The 23726-nt window shown below is 43.2% G+C and overlaps 1 protein-coding gene across 2 annotated transcripts in view; it reads left to right on the top strand.

The window, feature by feature from the left end:
- chchd6b (coiled-coil-helix-coiled-coil-helix domain containing 6b) overlaps nt 1-23726 on the top strand; it is a 59991-nt gene that overhangs the window by 30556 nt on the left and 5709 nt on the right. For both annotated transcript variants that reach the window (XM_023985450.2, XM_023985441.2), the window contains one exon: nt 5656-5791. In XM_023985450.2, the coding sequence (XP_023841218.1) occupies nt 5656-5791 (136 nt within the window). The remainder of the gene's footprint in view (nt 1-5655; nt 5792-23726) is intronic.

Raw genomic sequence — 23726 nt, forward strand, 5'->3', positions numbered from 1 at the left:
TACTGTATGATTCATATGGTCATGAATCAACACGTGTGTAGCCAGCAATAATGCCAGGGGCTATTTCAGAGGAGACAAACCAGCTCTCTAATCTAAACTCCATTAGCTGGTGCAGTCTATCAATAATAATGTCTGAATCATGACCTCGATAACACCTTGTCATGGGACTACTCCCAGCTCGTTACACCGATTGACTGTTGGTGCATGTCAAAAGGCGTCATGGCTAATATTCACACCAGGTGTCTTCGGTATGGACGTGTGTCACATGGTGTCCTGGGGTGCGGAGAGTAAAAAAAAGAGTCCGCTGAATGGTTGCCAGGGTTACCGTTTGTTCGCGGGTGAGCTTTGAGGTTTATTTATCATCGTTCCATACATCATCCCTGTCTCTCTTTGTCTTTTTTCCCCCCGCTCCCTCTCTTTCTCCCTTTCTGGATGTTTTCACTTCTCTGTTCAAGAATATTCTCAGTGATTTTATTCAATCCTGTCTTGCTATCCTCCACCACACACACACACACACACACACACACATACCGTCTATCTGTCAGTGTGGTCAGGGACTTCCAAGCTCATTTATATGTGAAAGATGCATAGTTCTGTAATTGCAGTGTTAGGGTGGCGGGAGGGCAGCGTTTGTGGGGACGTGTGTGCATGTGTGAGTGTGTGCATGTCAACCGGTCAGAATTCCCCAGAATGTGCAGTCATGTCAGATGAAGTCATGCGTCTCCTCGTCAAATAGAATACTGGTTGGTTGGCTCACTCATTCAATTAGACACGCTATGAACAAGCCTGCAGCACATATGGAATAATGAAAATGTTCATATAGATCTGTTTCGGGTGGCATTCGCCTGGTATTTACCAAGATACTGACATTTTACTTTCTGATATTAAAATGTACATAATTGAGGTAAATAATTTAAGTCGACACCAGGTAAATATGACTGTGAAATACAGCAAACGTGTACTATCTTAATTTGATGACTGTCACAGAGAATTGTCCTGCACAACAGGAAATTACAATTTTTGTGTATTCAAGGTTTAAAAAGGCTTCGAAAGTGTGTAATTTCCACTTTCAAATGTGGAGCGAGAGAGAGAGAGAGAGACACTTTCCCAAACACAAAGTGGCTAAGCTCTGGTGCTCAAACAATAGACATGCCCTGGAGCTGTTGACAGAGGACAGACAAGGGTCCCCCAGCCACATCATAATTCACACAGGCACAAATGACCTGAGGGCCCAGCAGGAAAGGGTGGCCACACCACTCAAGGGAGTGATTTGAAAAAGCTTCTCCCACTTTCCCCAACGCACAAGTGGTTATCTCCAGCCTGCTACCACGAAAAGACTTCCACCCTGCCACCATACAGCGGGTGAATGCAAGCATTTCACGAGACTGGGCCTCAAAACCTAATGTTTACCACTCCACCCTGGACTTGAACAGCCTTTACGACCAGGTCCACCTCTACAAGGCAGCAATCCCAACTTTTGCCAGGACCCTGAAGGACGTCACCCTCAACCGTAGCCCCAGCACCACACACAGGAGCAACAGAGCAATGGACCAGACCAGCGAGACACCCTCTCAGACCTGCAAAACTCACTCCTGAAGGACCTACACCCAAACCACAGCATCACCAGCCACACCCAAACCAGCTAAGACCACCCTAAGCAAACCCTGGCCACACCCCCATATCAGACCTATGCCCCTTCTGCCCACCCCATGCCCCTCCGCCTCTCCGGCAAGGACCTCAACATGACAGCAGGACATATGCCCAGGCCGTGAGCAGAGCAACAGGCCCAACCCCCACTATTACCCCCGGCCAAGCCGCATCCTGCGACCTAAGAGGTATGTGTATCAGATGCTCAACATGCTCTGCTTACACCTAGTGTGATGGTCCGGGCCTTTAACCACACAAAAACAACATTAGACACGATGGAACACAAGGCTTTTACTATTTTACTATTTAATCATCCTGGAATATACAAGGTCATCTGCCTTTTGCCTAAAGAGCAGGAACCCAGACTTCATCACAGAAATTGGAAGTACAGACATTGTCATCCTACAAGAAACATGGTATAAAGGAGACGGACCCATTGGTTGACTTCTTGGTTACAGAGAGCTGGTAGTCCCATCCACCAAACTGCCAGGTGTGAAACAGGGAAGAGACTCGGGGGGGGGGGTGTATGCTAATTTGGTATAGAGCAGACCTAACCCACTCTATTAAATTAGTCAAAACAGTATCATTTTATATCTGACTAGAAATTAATAAGGAAATGATCTCAACAGAGAAATATCCTCACGTGTGCTACCTATATCCCCCCACTAGAATCTCCATACTTTAACGATGACAGCTTCTCCATCCTAGAGGGGGAGATCAACAATTTCCAGGCCCAGGGACATGTACTAGTCTGTGGCGACCTAAACGCCAGAACTGGACAAGAACTTGACACCCTCAGCACACAGAGGGACAAACACCTACATGGAGGTGACATCATTCCCTCCCCCATATTCCCCCCTAGACACAACTACGACAACATAACCAACAAAAAAACGGGTCACAACTCCTGCAGCTCTGTCGGATGCTGGGTATGTACATAGTCAATGGTAGGCTTTGAGGGGACTCCTATGGTAGGTACACATATAGCTCATCTCTTGGCAGTAGTACTGTAGACTACTTTATCACTGACCTCAACCCAGACTCTTTTAGGGGTGTCAGTGTGAACACTATCAGATCACAGCAGAATCACACTACTTGAACAGAGCTTTGCTCAGTCATGAGGCATCAAAGCCAAAGGAGCGGAATAATATTAAGACATGTTATAGATGGTAGGAAAGTAGTGTGGAACTCTACCAAAAAACAATTAGGCAACAACAAATTCAATCCATTCTAGACAATTTCCTGGACAAAATGTTTCACTGTAATAGTGAAGGTGTTTACTTGGCAATAGAAAACCTAAACAGTATATTTGACCTCTCAGCTTCCCTATCAAATCTAAACATTTCAAGCAGACAACCTAAGAAAATTAACAACAATGACAAATGGTTTGATGAAGAATGCAAAAACCTAAGAAAGAAATTGAGAACTATCCAACCAAAAACATAGAGACCCAGAAAACCTGAGCCTACGGCTTTACTACGGTGAATCATTAAAACAATACAGAAATACACTACGGAAAAAGAAGGAACAGCACGTCAGAAATAAGCTCAATGTAATTATAACCACTTCTGGGAAAATTGAGAACTCTAAACAAACAACAACACGAAGAGTTATCTATCTAAAACGGAGATGTATGGATAAACCACTTCACCATTCTTTTTGGCCCTATAACAAAGAACAAACAGCAAAAACATATACATGATCAAATAGAAATCTTAGAATCAACTATTAAAGACTACCAGAACCCACTGGATTCTCCAATTACAGTGAATGAACACAAAAAGGCCTGTGGAGTTGATGGTATCCAAAATGAAATGCTAAAATATACAGACCACAAATTCCAATTGGCTATACTTAAACTCTTTAACACCATCCTCAGCTCGTGCATATTCCCCAATATTTGGAACCAAGGACTGATCACCCCAATCCACAAAAGTGGAGACAAATTTGACCCCAAAAACTACCGTGGAATATGCGTCAACAGCAACCTTTGGAAAATCCTCTGCCTTATCATTAAGAGCAGACTCTTACATTTCCTCAGTGAAAACAATGTACTGAGGCTCTGTTCACAAACACAAACAGAGCCCCAGGACAGCAACACAATTAGACCCAACCAAATCATGAGAAAAGAAAAAGATAATTTCTTGACACATTGGAAAGAATTTACTGAAAAAACAGAGCAAACTAGAATGCTATTTGGACCTAAACTTAGAGTACACGCTGGCAGAATACCTGACTACTGTGACTGACCCAAAATTTAAGGAAATCTTTGACTATGTATAGACTTGCTATTGAGAAAGGCCGCCAAAGGCAGACCTGGCTCTCAAGAGAAGACAAGCTATGTGCACACTGCCCACAAAATGAGGTGGAAACTGAGCTGCACTTCCTAACCTCCTGCCAAATGTATGACTATATTAGAGATACATACTTACCTTAGATTACACACACCCACAAAGAAACTCCCATATCTATTGGGTGAAATACCACAGTGTGCCATCACAGCAGCCAGTGAAGAACAAACACCATTGTAAATGAAACCTATATTTATGTTTATTTCTTTTCCCTTTTGCACTTTAACTATTTGCACAGCATTACAACACTGTATATATACATAATATGACATTTGAAGTGTCTTTATTCTTTTGTAAGTGTAATGTTTACTGTACATTTTTTGTTGATTTATATATTCCACGTGAGTGAGTGAGAGACCACGTGTATCTCTATCCTCACCTTGGCGTACTACTAGTGCGGGCTCTGTCACAGCAGCAGGTGAATTACCATGAGCAACAGAGCACTCAAGGATTACCCTCATGTAGGATTACCACACCTTTTGTGTGTGTAATTGTGTGTTTAAGCGTGGGTAAGTGTGTGTGTAGAGTGAGGCTGACGTACAGCTAGCTATAAGCTGCTTTCCCCCCATTTTAGCATTTTCTTCAGTTTGTATGCATTGTGCCTCGAAAGCCTTTCCTAAATGTCATATAGAGTTCCAAATGTGGCAACTGCCCTCTAAAACACATCTCCACCGTAGTCGTGCTGCTTTGCCTTTCGGCACCGCCGTATTCTGTGTGTCGGGACAATGCAGATAGTTGGAATGTCAATGTCATTTGATGACGGCTACGGTACACACTGAAACGCATTTGGATTGACTCATGTAGCTAGAACTTTTTTTTTCTTCTTATCTTCCATTGTCCTCCAAGAGTTGCTACGGACAGTATCTGTCACATGTCCAGTGTGCTTTATTCGTGCATCTTGGTTGGGAAACGAGGTAGCGACAGTATGCCTTTTCCCCCTGTGTGTGTGTGTGTGTGTGTCATGATGATAATACTACTCGGACACTTTTATCCAGAGCAACTTACAGAATGCCTAACATTTTAGTATACACTGAGTGTACAAAACATTAGGAACACCTGCTCTTTCCATGACATAGACTGACCAGGTGAATCCAGGTGAAAGCTATGATTCCTTATTGATGTCACTTGTTAAATCCACTTCAATCAGTGTAGATGAAGGGGAGGAGACAGGTTAAAGAATGATTTTTAAGCCTTGAGACAATTGAGGAATGGATTGTGTATGTGTGCCATTCAGAGGGTCAATGGGCAAGACAAAAGATTCAAGTGCCTTTGAACGGGGTCTGGTTGTAGGTGCCAGGCGCACCGGTTTGAATGTGTCAAGAACTGCAGCGCTGCTGGGTTTTTCACACGCAACAGTTTCCCGTGTGTATCAAGAATGGTCCACCACCCAAAGGACATCCAGCCAACTTGACATAACTGTGGGAAGCATTGGCGTCAACTTGTAGAGTCCATGCCCCGACGAATTGAGGCTGTTCTCAGGGCAGCAGGGGGTGCAACTCAATATTAGGAAGGTGTTCCTAATGGTTTGTAGACTCGGTGTATGGGACCTCAGCAGGAATCAAACGCAAAACCCTTCCGTTGCTAGTGCCACACTTTTACCAACTGAGCCACACAGGACACTTACACTCCCTCCCTGTCCCTGTGTCTTCCCATGCAGGCCCAGACCTGCGGTGTCTATCTGTCCTGAGCTGCAGGCCCAGGTGTTACACTGCTACAGAGAGAACCAGCAGCAGACTCTCCACTGCTCCACCGTGGCCAAGGAGTACATGGATTGCATCCAAGCCGCCAAGAAGGTACGCAACAGTGTGCGGGTCGGGGACGTGGGAGGTGTGTGTGTGTGTGTGGCGGGGTGTGCTCTTCAGCTGTGCGTATGCATGCACTGGATGGGTGTGTGTATGAACTAGTTTCTATCCATGCATGTTTCCCTCAAACAATTATAGAATCATGCGTTCATAGTGTGTGTCCTTTCCCTAAAAATCCAAGAAGTGTTTCTTTTAGTTGCGTTTTCCAATGTTGTGTTCTACTATTGAATACTGGAGTGTTGTTAACGCTTAGGAGATGCATCGTCAATACAGAGCATGTCAGTACCATGAACTATGTGGTACAGGCATTATCAAAACAACATTTTACCAAATCGATTAGCTTCAGGGACGAATAAGCCGCTTTATCGTTTACTGTAAATGCAAATGTAAATCATTTGAGCAAATTTTTTTTATGCGCTGCTTCGAAGTCTCCAACTGTGCGCTGTGTTTTGGAACAATTTCATAGCGAAATGACACTTATTAGCATGGTAAAATCCATTTTGGCACTCTGTGCTTTTGAAATGCGTTCTTTTCTCAGCCAATTCTATTCCGAAAGCATTTCAACGACATCGCGTTCCTCCTCAAAGTGCTCATATCTCCACTTCTTTTCATCAAAACCAAATAATGAATCAACCAATTTGCACATTGTTATTGGGACTGAAAAACACTGATTTACTTCCAGGAAAAGATAAAAGAAACCAAACAACAATGGCTGCATTTGACGGTTTAAACTGACAATAAAGCAAAGGAAAGCACACAAAAAAGGCAATCAGTCATTTTTAGCTTGTATCAAAAGACCCATTCTGGATATTGAGATGAGAGTAGTTGTGTTTTTGAAAAGGCTGTGTGTGTTTTGTGTTATTGAGTGTTTTGAAGGAGTAGAAGCATGTTTAATACAAGCCGCTAGTTTAATTCCGATTCAGTATGGCATAACATTGAACCAGAGAGAAAGAAAGTGAAAGAGAGAGTGAGGGAAATTAAGACCGTGAGAGAGGCCTCAACCCTAATCAAAGATGAAATCTCTGTCTCTGACTCTGTCTCACCTCATGGAATGAGGGAATGAGGGAGCGGAGGAGTATTGGCACTGAAAGCTTGGCTGCTGCAGTCCTATCTGGCTGTTAGCCAATAGGAATTGGCTTGGCGCGCCCACACGACCCTTGCGGGATGAAAAAGTAGAGATTCTCATCCCGACCACTCACTCACTGACTCACCATATCGTAATGGGAGTTGGATGAGGTTTTCACCATGGACAGTGGAGTAAGCTCAGATGTTATGTTATGGGAGATGTATGCCTTGGTTAGGGAGAAGATGTAAGATGATAGTGCTTTCTATGTTGATATTCTAAACTGAACTGCACAGCAGAATACTGTAACTGTAGTGACCTGTCGGAAGCCAAATGACGTGTTGTCAAAGTGTGTGGCTTTATACAACGTTTGAATAGTTCAGAGCAATGTACTGTAGCATTGCGTATCATCTCTCTCTCTCGCTCTCCCTCCTCTCTCTCTCTTTCTCCATTTCCTTTCTTTCTCACCTTCCCAATTTGTCCTCCAGCTCTGATCCACCAATTTTTGGACCTCCTTGCCTCTGTCACTTTTCATCAATCTCTTCTCCTCCACTTCCCTCCCTCTATCCCTCCCTCCTGATAAAAAAAAAACCTTTTCCGCTGTACATCCCGCCACACTTTGTCACATTAGTGAGTGCATTAGCTTCGATTCGCTGCACCACCCACCAAGACATTCCCATTAGGCCTTGGCTAGGCTAGGTTCGCAAGTCTGTCTCCTGTTCTCAGTCATTTGAATGGTTCAGCAGCGTATGTTAGCTAAAGCTAACGTGTTAGCTGAGCGAAGGTGCTGGCTCTCAGGCCCCTGGGGTAACCAAGCTGCCATTCAGCTTTCGACCCAGTTGTCCCCATTTTCAACATGGCGTCATGCTTGAGTTGGGCCATCTTCATTGCCGGTGGTACAGTAGCTCCCTTCCGTTCTCATCCATTTTTGGGAGAGGATAGTAAGTGATTGAGTGGAGGAAAGAATGATTATTGGGGGCAGTCGAAGGCCCACCTGACACACATTATTCATTTTTGGAACTCTTTTTTTAAATTTTTATATATATATTGGACTTTGTCTCGGGCCGAACAACACCCGTGCCAATATATCCTCCAAACACTGGCTTCTCGGGCATTATCACTTAATTAACCTATAGCAGACACAATCATTGACTTCCATGTCCACAGACATGCATAGCCTTGTCCGACCAACACATTTTTCTGCATGATATCATATTATCTTCCCAACAGCATAAATATGACAAACATATATAATAATAATATATTCATCTATAACAATTATCTGTCCATGTAAATTCCTAATTCAGCCTACATAGATATATTGCACAGAGATAATTTTGTCTCATTTCGTTTTAGTCCAACTGAAATAAAAAAATAAAAAAATTTGTTTAGTTGTAGTTTTTTTCTGTGTCTATTAAGTCAGTTAGAGTCTTGTCAATTGCCACTGAAAAATAGTTGTAATATTTATTTATTTTAGTCTATTTTTGTTGACGAAATAAACACTGCTGGCACATTCCGGGCTGCCTGACATGGTTAGTGCTTGGATGGGGGATCAAGTGGAGAACTGCTGTATTTATGCTCACAGCGGTCTAAGGCACTGCATCTCAGTGCAAGAGGTGTCACTGTAGTACCTGGTTTGAATCCAGGCCGTATCACATCAGGCCGTGATTGGGAGTCCCATATGGCGGCACACAATTGTCCCAGCGTCGCCAGAGTAGGCCGTCATTGTAAATAAGAATTTGTTCTTAACTGACTTGCCTAGTTAATTTTCATGTATTTGTAGTCCCCTACAGAAGATATATATGCTGAACTGACTATGCACAGACTGTCTATCAAATGATGACAGCACATGCAACAAAGTTGTCAGCTAAGATAGTGAAAATCTTCCACTCTACCTTTCTTCGGCAGTTACCAGGCCAACAAGTGCACAATTACCCGAAACAAGTTGGACAAGGTGTTTCTCAGGGTTCAGTCCGCTGGCATTATTTGCAATGATGTTCATATTTTTTTGTCAACGGTATTCCACCTCCGGGTGGATGGTGATAAGCTAAATACTCAGCAAAGCCACGGGTCTGTTGATAGTTTAAGCATACAAACCCCTCCTAGGCTATCCTAATTAACACTGAGGCTTAATAGTTTGCTGGTGTAGGTGGGTAAGTGTCAATGTTCTCTCCAATTCAATTACATTTTCCATTCATCTGTTTTTGTGATGGGGACACTGTGGTGCAAATTGTGCTCTGTTACCGAGCAGAACTTGTATTGATGTCCTAGCTCTCTTCAGCCACTTAACTAACGTACCTGCAGCAATTATTATGTTGGAAAGACTTGGGATGTTAAATGAATTGTCCCAGCCAAATACTTAATCTGAGCCCTCTCATTTAAACCATGCCATCTAATCATCCCATAACTGGAAATGGGTTCCAAAAACGTCTCACCTGTCCAACTCAATATGCGGTGAGCATTCTCTCACAAAATGGCTGCCAAGCTGCGTCACCCAGTTGGTGTCTACAAAGCTGGGCAGCCATTTTGGAGTTGACTCATCCCCACAGAGTGATACAGATCGTGAGTTACAAAAACCATTGCCTTCGGTCCAATTTCATAATATAACATTAGTTGTAGACAAAACAGTAGACAAATCACTTTTTTATATATTTTTTTTGCTGAAGTGCTCGACAAAGTAAAAATATCGCACTCTTTTCAGCTAAATGCATCCAACTAAAGAGACACAGCAACGTTGGACACAGCAATCTTCTGCTTTTGTGGTGGGCAACAATGTGTCGCTCGACACCCAAGCTCTCTCAGCATTGAAAACTTTGCCAGATAACTTTGGAGGTCTTTTGATAATTTTTCTTTGGAGTGTTTGTGAAGATATTTTAAAGTGGCCTCTTTCTTCACTACTCAGGCATGTTGAAAGGAGGCTTACTACAAAATAAACGCTTCTTTTTCATCTCTTTGTCCGATTGATGTTTCCTCCATTCTGTGGACGTCTTTGAGTTCATTCTGAAGGTCTGGACTATCTGTCTGTCTGCTTCTGCTTGCCTGTCCGATGTCTGTAACTATCTCAAATTGTGTATTTATGCCTTTCTCTTTGCTTATCATTATCTCCATCTCTCTGTTCATCCCATTTCCTGTCACTGTGCTCTTTAATGTCATTGACAGACTTGAGATGATGAGGGCCTTGTCCCCCTTTCCTCCTCCGTCCCCTCCTCTCTCCGTTCCATCCACAAAAGATAGAGAGGGCAATCCCGTGACGACCCTTCATGTGCCCACCGTTTCAAGTGTTTCCCGTCTTACCTCCTGTCACCTTCCCATCGGTCGGTTATTGTCATGCATATGAGACCTTCTCATGGTGTGGGTCACAGGGAAATGTCAGTGGACCAAGGCGGTGGCTTATCGTTTCTTCCTCACATGAACCCTAGAGCGGCCATGTTTTTTTTTGTCTCCTCGTTGCTTTTCTGAAAGCTGGGGAGATGGCATCTTTTATGTTGTTCTTATTTCATGTGTCAGTGGGAGAGGTGCAGTTTTTCTTCTCTGTATTGGTTTTTTACCTTCCCCAAGGATGGGTGTGGCGGGTGCGCGTGCGTTTGTGTATACTTGTGCGCGTGCCTCAACCTCGGCAAAGTAAAACTCATATTCAAGAACGTCCTTTTTTAAAATCATCACTTTAGCAAGAGGCGTGTAGAACTCCTCCATAGTCAAAGGCTAGCATAAACAACACTTATGAAGCATGCTAATGCTAACGGCGAGGCCTTTGAAACCCCATCGGCTGCAGGTGGCAACGTCTCAGTCCATTTCACACACTTAACCCTTCACCTCTCTCCTGAATACAGCGTTTCAACACCGTTTACCGAATGTGAGTGTCTCTGTAGTATGGAGCTGGGTAAGTGGGTTTCCCAGTGCCACTCAGTATCTATTGTCATTAGGTGGGTAAGTGGGTTTCCCAGTGCCACTCAGTATCTATTGTCAATTAGGTGGGTAAAGTGGGTTCCCAGTGCCACTCAGTATCTATTGTCATTAAGTGGGTAAGTGTGGTTTCCCAGTTGCCACTTCAGTATCTATTGTCATTAAGTGGGTAAGTGGGTTTCCAGTGCCACTCAGTATCTATTGTCATTAGGGGGTAAGTGGGTTTCCCAGTGCCACTCAGTATCTATTGTCATTAGGTGGGTAAGTGGGTTTCCCAGTGCCACTCAGTATCTATTGTCATATTAGGTGGGTAAGTGGGTCCCCAGTGCCACTCAGTATCTATTTGTCATTAGGTGGGTAAGTGGGTTTTCCCGTGCCACTCAGTATCTATTGTCATTAGGTGGGTAAGTGGGTTTCCCAGTGCCACTCAGTATCTATTGTCATTAGGTGGGTAAGTGGGTTTCCCAGTGCCACTAGGTGGGTAAGTGGGACGTTGGAACTAGCATGTAGAATAATTGGCATTATTCAGGGGTGGGGATGGTGTAGACGTCACAGTTATGGGGATATGAACACTCTTGCAGGTGTGTGTGTGTGTGTGTGCGCGCACACGTATCTCTGTGTGTTTGCGTTGCGACCCACCATTTTTGCCTCATCCAGGTAACCTGAATAGCTGGTCTGATTGAATAGGGCCAGACTTTAGCCGTGACCCAATAATATTTGTACACAACTCACCAGTGGCTCCCAACTCACCCATTTAGAAACCACTGCCCTCGGCTGATAAAAGAAATAGAACGATTAAAGTAAGTGACGGGGGGGTGGAGAGAGAGCTGGATTTCTTAATAGATGTTGAATAAAAAGAGAGTGGCGAGTTGACCTTAAGATTCTGTGGATTTCCGGAATAACTTCATGTAGGTGTTCCCTATGAGGTTATTCAAGGGTGAGTGTGCAGTACCAGTCAAAGGTTTGGACATATCTACTCATTCAAGGGTTTTTATTTATTTTTTACTATTTTCTACATTGTAGAATAACAGTGAAGGCATCAAAACTATGAAATAACACATATGGAATCGTGTAGTAACCAAAAAAGTGTTAAATCAAAATAGATTTTAGATTTTAGATTCTTCAAAGAAGCCACCCTTTGCTTTGGTGACAGCTTTGCACACTTGGTGACAGCTTTGGCATTCTCTCAACCAGCTGAAATGCTTTTCCAACAGTCTTGAAGGAGTTCCCACATATGCTGAGCACTTGTTGGCTGCTTTTCCATCACTCTGCGGTCCAACTCATCCCAAACCATCTCAATTGGGTTGAGGTCAGGTCATCTGATGCAGCACTCCCATCACCGACAGTGTCACCAGCAAAGCACCATCACACCTCGTCCTCCATGCTCCACGGTGGGAACCAGACATGTCGGAGATACTCCGTTCACCTACTCTGCGTTTCACAAAGACATGGCTGTTGGAACCAAAAATCTCAAATTTGGACTCATCAGACCAAAGGACATATTTTCACCGGTCTAATGTCCATTGCTCGTGTTGCTTGGCTCAAGCAAGTCTCTTCTTATTATTGTTCTTCTTTAGTAGTGGTTTCTTTGCAGCAATTCGACCATGAAGGCCTGATTCATGCAGTCTCCTTTGAACAGTTGATGTTGAGATGTGTCTGTTACTTGAACTCTGTGAAGCATTTATTTGGTCTACAATTTCTGAGGCTGGTAACTCCAATGAACTTATTCTCTGCAGCAGAGGTAACTCTGGGTCTTCCTTTCCTGTGGCGGTTCTCATGAGAGCCAGTTTCATCAAAGCTCTTGATGTTTTTTGAGACTGCACTTGAAGAAACTTTCAAAGTTCTAGACATTTTCCGGATTGACTGACCTTCATGTCTTAAAGTAATGATGAACTGTCATTTCTCTTTTCTTATTTGAGTTGTTCTTGCCATATTATGGACTTTGTATTTTACCAAATAGGGCTATCTTCTGTATACCACCCCTAGCTTGTCACAACGCAACTGATCGTTGCAAACGCAATAAAAAGGAAAGGAATTCCACAAATTAACTTTTAACAAGGCACACCTGTTAATTGGAAATGCATTCCAGGTGACTACCTCATGAAGCTGGTTGAGAGAATGCCAAGAGTGCAAAGCTACCATCAAGGCAAAGGGTGGCTACTTTGAAGAATCTCAAAGATAACATATATTTTGATTTGTTTAACACTTTTTTGGGTTACTACATGACTCCATATCTGTTATTTCATAGTTTTGATGTCTTCACTATTTTCTACAATGTAGAATAACTTGTACTGTAGGTATAGATTTGGTTGTTCTTTTATGATAAAAAAATTCCGAAACTACATATTATACTCATTACTGTATACTCTTGCTTACTATCATGACATGTACTTGAATGGGTATGTATACAACTAGTTGTTTTCTTCAAGGCCACAGCAGAGCTTGAAATTCTTCTCCAGCCATCCACCATTCGTTCTTTCACTTGGTCTTTCGTTTGTTTGTTTGTTCATTTGTTTCGGTGTTTGTTCATTCAGTCATTCATTCGGTCATTGGTTAATTCACTCCCCTTTCTCTATTCCCCTCCCCTGTATTCAGCCTTAGCGCCGTTGTTTCTCCATCTCATTCACAGTGGGTGTAGCAGTAACTTTACGAGTGGTATCAAATCAAGGATCACCATTCCATGAAAAACTGCAGTTCGGCTCATCTGTGGCCCAGTGGCTAGTGCTAACACAAGGCCTCAAATGTGTGTGTGCTTGCTTGGCATGAGTGCATCCCGTGCATGTGTGTATGAACACTACAGGATACAAATGGCCAACAGATTGCAGACACTGCCCCCTTTTGTCAATTCCCTTTATATGTAAGTGGACTAGGTTTGCTGTTACTGTTTGTCTCTCATGGGTTTCAGATGGTATTTATTCAGCACAATGACAGAGGAAAAAGACAGAGAGGAGGGAAAAAGAGAGCCTGTCTGCCTGTGTCTGTCTGCCGCCACTCATATGATAAATTCATCCCCGTTCAGGACAAGGAGCGCAGTAGAACACTCAAGCCAATACACACACGTGCTCTATCAGTCACACCACGACAGTATGCAATCCATACTGAAACCTATGAACAGCCATCTCCTTAATGTATGATTCTCAGTCGGGTAATTACATGTCATGTGATCAGGCCATTCATTTAGATGGGTGGTGATGATCTGTGTGACTGTAGGATGGTGATGAAGCGCATGCACTCACACGCATGCACGCACACACAGACACACAAACGCTAAAAGGTTCTGCATGGTTAGGACTGTGGTGGTCACGCTGGTGATTGTCAAGCAAATAACTGTCGGTCTCACGGTAATTGATCGTAAATGAACATAAACACATTTAGCATCTTCTGGATTCTACATACAGCCTACAAACCACTGATGCAAACCTTTGGAACATATACATTTTAGAAAGTCTAATAAATCCATGTAATATAGCCTAAACCTTCACAATAAAGTCATTATTAATTTGAGACAAGTCTAAAGAAACATGATATGAAGAAAATGTAGTATATTTCAGAAGAACAGAATAGCATACTCTAAGTCACATATGTCAGAGTCAAGGCCCGCGGGCCACATCCGGCCCGCGAGAAGGTTTTTTACGGCCCCTGGGATGATCTTGATTTATTATTAGAACCGGCCCGCAGACCGCAGCAAGCCGGCAGCCCGCAGATCTTTTACACGCACCAATACTACATTTCCCACAATGCAACGGTGACGCACCGAGCAGTAGGCTGCTTCATTTCAATATTTATTGGCACAGCAGTCGTCAGCCCAGCACCAGCGCTAAAATTAACTTTCAGATACCCATCAAAAATGGCAAAACGGAAGGTGGACACTGAGAACCGGGGTTTCAAACAAGGTGGGAGTCGGAGTATATGTTCACGGAGGTAGCTGGAAAACCTGTGTGTCTTCTGTTGGGAGAAAGTGTGGCGGTACTGAAAGAGTATAATCTGAGACTGACATTATGAAACGAAAACAGCGGACAAAAACAAGAATATGGACATGGAACAAAAGCTACAAAAGGCAGAGAATTAAAACGAGGCCTCAAATCTCGACAGGCTCTGTTCAAAAAAGCCAAATCACAAGGCCAGGCTGCTGTCAAGGCCATGTTATTTTGGCAGAAGAGATCGCTAAATCAGCCCGGCCATTTACGGAGGGGGATTTCATCAAAAACTCATGATTAAAGTTTGTGACGAAGTTTGCCCAGAAAAAAGGCAACTCTTTTTAAATGTGAGTCTGAGCAGAAACACCATTGCGAGAGAGTAGACCAGTTGTCCATCAATCTAAAAGAGCAGCTTGTGAAAAAGGGAAAAGATTTCATTGCATATTCCTTGGCTTTGGATGAGAGCACCGACATTTCTGACATTGCCCAGTTGTCAATTTTCATCCGCGGAGTGGACTCCAGCCTAAGCGTGACAGAGGAGGTTTTGACTTTGAAGCACAAAAAAGCAGGTTGGAACTGCTCGGTAACCCATTTGCTGTTGACGTGGAAAGCTCACCACCAAACCTCAAATGAGTTGATTGACCTCCAATGCCATGATCACGAGGGCAAAATATCGGCGGAGTGGGTGCTGCGGAGTTCGCCCGTTTCCTCCCCGACACAATGCCCCAGCTCTGCGATCCAGGCTGCTCAAACGTTGTCTATGTTTGGCAGCACATACCTGTGTGAACAACTGTTTTCTTTGATGAACCTGAACAAAACATCACACAGAAGTCGACTTACTGCTGAACACCTTCACTCAATTCTGAGGATTTCCTCAGCTCAGAGCCTTACCCCGAACATTGATGAACTTGTGAAAAGATGGGACACACCAAGTATCACCCTCAACCTCAAACAAGTGAACATTACTGTGCAATCACATATTTAGAGTTTTACTCAGTTCAAGTTTAAAAGTTAAAGTTTAATATTTGTTTTCACTGCATGTTTACTTCTCCTTAAACAAAGTGTTGTTTTGTAATTAATAGATTTTGCACTTTATTTTATGTTATTCAATCCAATTATATTTTTTTAAAAATATGTTTCAGTTGAGTGGATGATAGAAAATTGCCTATTATTGTTTTTTCTTTGAAGTAAATTTAGCCCACCTTTTGGTCCTCTAGAAAATATAAAATAGACAAATAGAGCTTACTGATTTGGTTTACGCCGGCTGCCCTTGAATACCGGTTTCTTTCATTTAATGTTCATGTTATGGGGATTTTTATATAAAGGAAATTTGTCTTTTGTGTCTGTTGAAAATTAAAGATTACTGACAGAGCCATAAGAAAATATTGCTTTATTTATCTGATCATATTGGAATATATTTGTTAGGTTTTCAGTAGGTTCAATTAGGTTCACTAGACTATATGCGTCATTTAAAAAATTTTCAATGAACATTCGAACAGTCCGGCCCTCGGCTTGTAGCTAAATTTTTTATTTGGCCCTCCGTCCATTTGACTTTGACACCCCTGCTCTAAGTTGTCCTTATGTTAAGTCCTGATCTGGCTATACCATATGGGTGTAGGCTACACTAGCTCATTTAGCAGAATATATTTGCTTAGAATTCCGTGGTATTATTTTATATTAAGAATACAATTGAACAAATCTGAATGAAATAGAAAGGATATTTGCTTCAAACGATTTGAGGGAGTGCCCACATGCGGCTATTCTGTGTTGAGCGGTTAACAAGGAAATAGGTACTCCAATATGCTTAATTTAGAGTTATTAATATAACTTTAGTTGTTCTACAAACACTGGGCTGTATGTTTTGATTTTCAATACATTGTAAGGCTGCATGATGCGACTAATTTATGATTTGAAAAAAGTAGCTTGAAAGGCATGAGCTCTGCTTTGTTTTTTTGAGCAGGCTGTACACACGTCATCAGTCTCTCATTCACAATTTGAGAAGCACTTGATAATGCCTCGAGTTTCCCGGCAGCATCCCCTTTGTGTGGCCGTAGTGCACCCTAAAAATACCCATGCTTTTTGCAGCCCTTCTCACTGAGTGCTGCCTGCTCCGAAGCACCTCATCTCACTCACACAGCTCTCCACTCACACAGCACTCACAGGCTACAAGTGAAGACAGACACATCGGGGACGCAACTGCGAGCGTCCTTTTTCAATTCCGAGGTGCATATTGAAGATATTGGAAGAACTGTCCACATTTACTTTTCGTCAGCCAACAAGATAAGTAGCCCTTAGGCTAGTGCTTTTGCTGTTCATATGTCAATCTACTATCCCCATTTACAAAAGTTGACCTATTCTGTGTGACAGTCTGGGATAGTTGTGGGATGCGATAGATCACAAATTAATACAACCACTAGCATCAACAACAAAAACATTTTTACACAATGAGGCTGATGCAACAGAACGTTTGAAAAAAGCTTAAAATGTTTAAAAACTATTAGGCTATTTATTAACATTATAAGTGCAGCAATGCGCACACGGCAGTATGCTATGAGAACAAATGTTCCATTAGGAGAAAAAACACCATTATCAAAAGTGACCGCAAATGCGATTATGCATGTAAAGGTGTATTTTTATGGTGAAAATGATCTTCCCCAAACTTGAAACTCACGTGCTGCTTATGTATGTCAATTAGGCTCCACATCCCTTGTAAAGCTGATTTAAAGTGCTTAATTTTAAGAAGTTAGTTGGTCACTTTAGTTGTGATACAAACCTTATCAAAACATATAGGCCTATGGGCTAGGCTACATCAATCAATCAATCAATTTTATTTTATATAGCCCTTCGTACATCAGCTAATATCTCGAAGTGCTGTACAGACACCCAGCCTATAAACCCAAACAGCTAGTAATGCAGGTGTAGAAGCACGGTGGCTAGGAAAAACTCCCTAGAAAGGCCAAAACCTAGGAAGAAACCTAGAGAAGGAACCAGGCTATGAGGGGTGGCCAGTCTCTTCTGGCTGTGCCGGGTGGAGATATAAGAAACTATGCCAAGATGTTCAAAAATGTTCATAGTGACAAAGCATGGTCAAATAATAATCATGAAATAATTTTCAGTTGGCTTTTCATAGCCGATCATTAAGAGTTGAAAACAGCAGGTCTGGGACAGGTAGGGGTCCATAACGCAGGCAGAACAGTTGAAACTGGAATAGCAGCAAGGCCAGGCGGACTGGGGACAGCAAGGAGTCACACAGGCCGGTAGTCCCGACGTATGGTCTAGGGCTCAGGTCCTCCGAGAGAAAGAAGAAGAGAAGGGAAAAATTAGAGAGAGCCAAGATTTTCAAAATGTTATAAATGACAAGCATGGTCAAATAATAATCAGGAATAAATCTCAGTTGGCTTTTCATAGCCGATCATTAAGAGTTGAAAACAGCAGGTCTGGGACAGGTAGGGGTTCCGTAACCACAGGCAGAACAGTTGAAACTGGAATAGCAGCAAGGCCAGGCGGACTGGGGACAGCAAGGTGTCATCATGCCCGGTAGTCCTGACGTTAGTCCTAGGGCTCAGGTTCTCAGAGAGAAAGAGAACGAGAGAATTAGAGAGAGCATACTTAAATTCACACAGGACACTGGATAAGACAGGAGAAGTACTCCAGGTAACAACTGACCCTAGCCCCGACACAACTACTGCAGCATAAATATGGAGGCTGAGACAGGAGCGGTCAGGAGACACTGTGGCCCCATCCGAAGAACCCCCGGACAGGGCCAAATAGGAAGGATATAACCCACCCACTTTGCCAAAGCACAGCCCCCGACCACTAGAGGGAAATCCTCGACCACCAACTTACAATCCTGAGACAAGGCCGAGTATAGCCCACAAAGGTCTCCACCACAGCACAACCAAGGGGGGGCGCCAACCCAGACAGGAAGATCACGTCAGTAACTCAACCCACTCAAGTGACGCACCCCTCCTAGGGACGGCATGAAAGAGCACCAGCAAGCCAGTGACTAGCCCCTGTAACAGGGTTGAGGAGAGAATCCCAGTGGAGAGAGGGGAACCGGCCTGGCAGAGACAGCAAGGGCGGTTCGTTGCTCAGAGCCTTTCCGTTCACCTTCACCTCCTGGGCCAGGCTACACTCAATCAATATGACCTACTGAAGAGATAAGTCTTCAGTAAAGACTTAAAGTTGAGACCGAGTCTGCGTCTTCACATGGGTAGGCAGACTGTTCCATAAAAATGGAGATCTATAGGAGAAAGCCCTGCCTCCCGCTGTTTGCTTAGAAATTCTAGGGACAATTAGGGAGCCTGCGTCTTGTGACCGTAGCGTACGTATTGGTATGAACGGCAGGACCAACTCGGAAAGATAGGTAGGAGCAAGCCCATGTAACGCTTTATAGTTAACAGTAAAACCTTGAAATCAGCCCTTGCCTTAACAGGAAGCCAGTGTAGGGAAGCTAGCACTGGAGTAATATGATCAAATTTCTTGGTTCTAGTTCAGGATTCTAGCAGCCGTATTTGCACTAACTGAAGTTTATTTAGTGCTTTATCCGGGTAGCCGGAAAGTAAGCATTGCAGTAGTCTACTAGAAGTAACAAATGCATGGATTAATTTTTCTGCATCATTTTGGACAGAAAATTTCTGATTTTGCAAATGTTTACGTAGATGGAAAAAAGCTGTCCTTGAAACAGTCTTGATATGTTCGTCAAAAAGAGAGATCAGGGTCAAGAGTAACGCCGAGTCCTTCACAGTTTTATTTGAGACGACTTTACAACCATCAAGATGAATTGTCAAGGATTTAACAGAAGATCTCTTTGTTTCTTGGGACCTAGAACAAGCATCTCTGTTTTGTCCGAGTTTAAAAGTAGAAAGTTTTCAGCCATCCATTCCTTATGTCTTGAAACAGGCTTTCTAGCGAGAGGGCAAATTTGGGGCTTCACCATGTTTCATTGAATGTACAGCTGTGTGTCATCCGCATAGCAGTGAAAGGTTAACATATAGTTTTCGAATAACATCCCCAAGAGTAAAATATATAGTGAAAACAATAGTGGTCCTAAAACGAACTGAGGAACACCGAAATGTACAGTTGATTTGTCAGAGGACAGACCATTCACAGAGACAAACTGATATCTTTCCGACAGGTAAGATCTAAACAGGCAGAACTTGTCCGTGTAGACCAATTTGGGTTTCCAGTCTCTCCAAAAGAATGTGGTGATCGATGGTGTCAAAGGCAGCACTAAGGGTCTAGTAGCACGAGGACAGATGCAGAGCCTCGGTCTGACGCCATTAAAAGGTCATTTACCACCTTCACAAGTGCAGTTCAGTGCTATGAGGGGTCTAAAAACCAGACTGAAGCATTCGTATATTATTTGTCTTCAGAAGGCAGTGAGTTGCTGTGCAAGCTTTTTCTAAATCTTTGAGAGGAATGGAAGATTCGATATAGGCCGATAGTTTTTATATTTTCCGGGTCAAGGTTTGGCTTTTTCAAGAGAGGCTTTATCATGCCACTTTTAGTGAGTTTGGTACACATCCGGTGGATAGAGAGCTGTTTATTATGTTCAACATAGGAGGGCCAAGCACAGGAAGCAGCTCCTTCAGCAGTTTAGTAGGAATAGGATCCAGTATGCAGCTTGAAGGTTTAGAGGCCATGATTATTTTCATCATTGTGTCAAGAGTAATAGTACTAAAACACTTGAGTGTCTCCCTTGATCCCAGGCCCTCGCAGAGCTGTGCAGATCCAGGACAGCTAAGCCCTGGAGGATACGCAGATTCAAAGAGGAGTCCGTAATTTGCTTTCTAATGGTCATGATCTTTTCCTCAAAGAAGTTCATGAATTTATTACTGCTGAAGTGAAAGCCATCCTCTCTGGGGAATGCTGCTTTTAGTTAGTTTCGCAACAGTATCAAAAAGAAATTTTGGATTGTTCTTATTTTCCTCGATTAAGTTGGAAAAGTAGGATGAGCGTACAGCAGTGAGGCTCTTCGGTACTGCACGGTACTGTCTTTCCAAGCTAGTCGGAAGACTTCCAGTTTGGTTGTGGCATTTCCGTTCCAATTTCCTGGAAGCTTGCTTAAAAGCTCGGGTATTTTCTGTATACCAGGGAGCTAGTTTCTTATGACAAATGTTTTTCGTTTTTAGGGGTGCAACTGCATCTAGGGTATTGCGCAAGGTTAAATTGAGTTCCTCAGTTAGGTGGTTAACTGATTTTTGTCCTCTGACGTCCTTGGGTAGGCAGAAGGAGTCTGGAAGGGCATCAAGGAATTTTGTGTTGTCTGAGAATTTATAGCACGATTTTGATGCTCCTTGGTTGGGGTCTGAGGAGATTATTTGTTGCGATTGCAAACGTAATAAAATGGTGGTCGATAGTCCAGGATTATGTGGAAAACATTAAGATCTACAACTTTTATTCCATGGGACAAACTAGGTCCAGAGTATGACTGTGGAGTGAGTAGGTCCAGAGACATGTTGGACAAAACCCACTGAGTCGATAATGTCCGAAAGACTTTTGAGGGGTCTGTGGACTTTCTCCTGTGAATATTAAAATCACCAAAAATTAGAATATGATCTGCTATGACTACAAGGTCTGATAGGAATTCAGGACTCAGAGAGGAACGCTGTATATGCCAGGAGGCCTGTAAACAGTAGCTATAAAAAGTGATTGAGTAGGCTGCATAGATTTCATGACTAGGAGCTCAAAAGACGAAAACGCCATTTTTTTTTTTAATAAATTGAAATTTGCTATCGTAAATGTTAGCACACTCCGCCTTTGCGGGATGCACGGGGGATTGGTCACTAGTGTAACCAGGAGGTGAGGCTCATTTAACACAGTAAATTCATCAGGCTTAAGCCATGTTTCAGTCAGGCCAATCACATCAAGATTATGATCAGTGATTAGTTCATTGACTATGACTGCCTTTGAAGTGAGGGATCTAACATTAAGTAACCCTATTTTGAGATGTGAGGTATCACGATCTCTTTCAATGATGGCAGGAATGGAGGAGGTCTTTATCCTAATAAGATTGCTAAGGCGAACACCGCCATGTTTAGTTTTGCCCAACCTAGGTCGAGGCACAGACACAGTCTCAATGGGTATGGCTGAGCTGACTACACTGACTGTGCTATTGGCAGACTCCACTAAGCTGGCAGGTTGGCTAACAGCCTGCTGCCTGGCCTGCACCCTATTTCATTGTGGGGCTAGAGGAGTTAGAGCCCTGTCTATGTTGGTAGATAAGATGAGAGCACCCCTCCAGCTAGGATGGAGTCCGTACTCCTCAGCAGGTCAGGCTTGGTCCCGTTTGGTGGGTGAGTCCCAGAAAGAGGCCAATTATCTACAAATTCTATCTTTTGGGAGGGGCAGAAAACAGTTTTCAACCAGCGATTGAGTGCTGAGACTCTGCTGTAGAGCTCGTCACTCCCCTAACTGGGAGGGGGCCAGAGACAATTACTCGATGCCGACACATCTTTCTAGCTGATTTACACGCTGAAGCTATGTTGCACTTGGTGACCTCTGACTGTTTCATCCTAACATCGTTGGTGCCGACGTGGATAACAATATCTCTATACTCTCTACACTCGCCAGATTTAGCTTTAGCCAGCACCATCTTTAGATTAGCCTTAACGTCGGTAGCCCTGCCCCTGGTAAACAGTGTATGATCGCTGGGTGATTCGCTTTAAGTCTAATACTGCGGGTAATGGAGTCGCCAATGACTAGGGTTTTCAATTTGTCAGAGCTAATGGTGGGAGCCTTCGGCGTCTCAGACCCCGTAACGGGAGGAGTAGAGACAAGAGAAGACTCAGACTCAGACTCCGACTCGCTACATAATGGGGAAACGGTTGAAAGTTTCTGTCGGCTGAATGAGCGACACCGGTTGAGCATTCCAACAGCATTTCCCTCCAGAAGCCATGAGAAAGTTGTCCGGCTGCGGGGACTGTGCGGGGGGATTTATACTAACGTTACTATCTGTACTTACTGGTGGCACAGACGCTGTTTCTTCCTTTCCTACACTGAAATTACCCTTGCCTAACGATTGCGTCTGAAGCTGGGCTTGTAGCAGCATTTTCCCTTGCCGTAAGGCGATCGTTCTCCTGTATATTATGAGTACAGCGACTGCAATTAGAAGACATCATGTTAATGTTACTACTTAGCTTCGGCTGTTGAAGGTGTTGACGAACCATGTCCAGATAAAGCGTCCGGAGTGAAAAAGTTGAATGAGGGAAAAAAGTTGCGATGGAAAAAAAACTAAAAATATAAACGGTAATTAAAAACAAAAACAAAACAAAAAAACGTAAAGTTGTCAGCTAGCAAAGTAAAGTTGGCAGCAAAACGCACAGCAACAAAACGCACAGCAACACGTCTGCAGATTCAACAGGAAGTGACGCAAGTGATCAATGAGGTGTACATGAGGTGTGCGACTATGATTAGAAAAGTCACACACAAAAAAGGCAATGTTTCTTGCCCTAAGCTGGGCATCATTCACAAGTGGTAATATATAATACAAGTGATAATATATAATTCACAAGTGATAGACTAATATTGTCACCCATCAGACTATTCTTGATTTCATCTTGTCTTCACATATACAAAATAATATGTGTGAAATTAGTTTTGATTTCGAATGGACCATTGTCATCCACCTGTCTCAAAACGGGCTAGGGAAAAAATACACTGCACTTAAATATTGAATGGAGGAGGCTTTTCCTGTGGTTCATTTTCATGCCAACCAGGTAGGCCAATGTCCTGTTGTAAAGATAAGCAACTTCACATCACTGGGGCCAAGCTTCCTGCCATCCAGGACCTATATACTAGGCGGTGTCAGAGGAAAGCCCTAAAATTGTCAAAGACTCCAGTCACCCAAGTCATAGACTGTTTTCTCTGCTACCGCGCGGCAAGCGGTACCGGAGCGCCAATTCTAGGTCCAATTGGCTCCTTAACAGCTTCTACCCCCAAGGCATAAGAATGTTGAACAATTAATCAAATGGCCACCGGACTATTACATTGACCCCCAGCTACTCGCTGTTAATTATCTATGCATAGTCGCTTCACCCCT

This window comes from Salvelinus sp. IW2-2015, linkage group LG1 (assembly GCF_002910315.2).
Source record: "Salvelinus sp. IW2-2015 linkage group LG1, ASM291031v2, whole genome shotgun sequence".
Lineage (NCBI taxonomy): Eukaryota > Metazoa > Chordata > Actinopteri > Salmoniformes > Salmonidae > Salvelinus > Salvelinus sp. IW2-2015.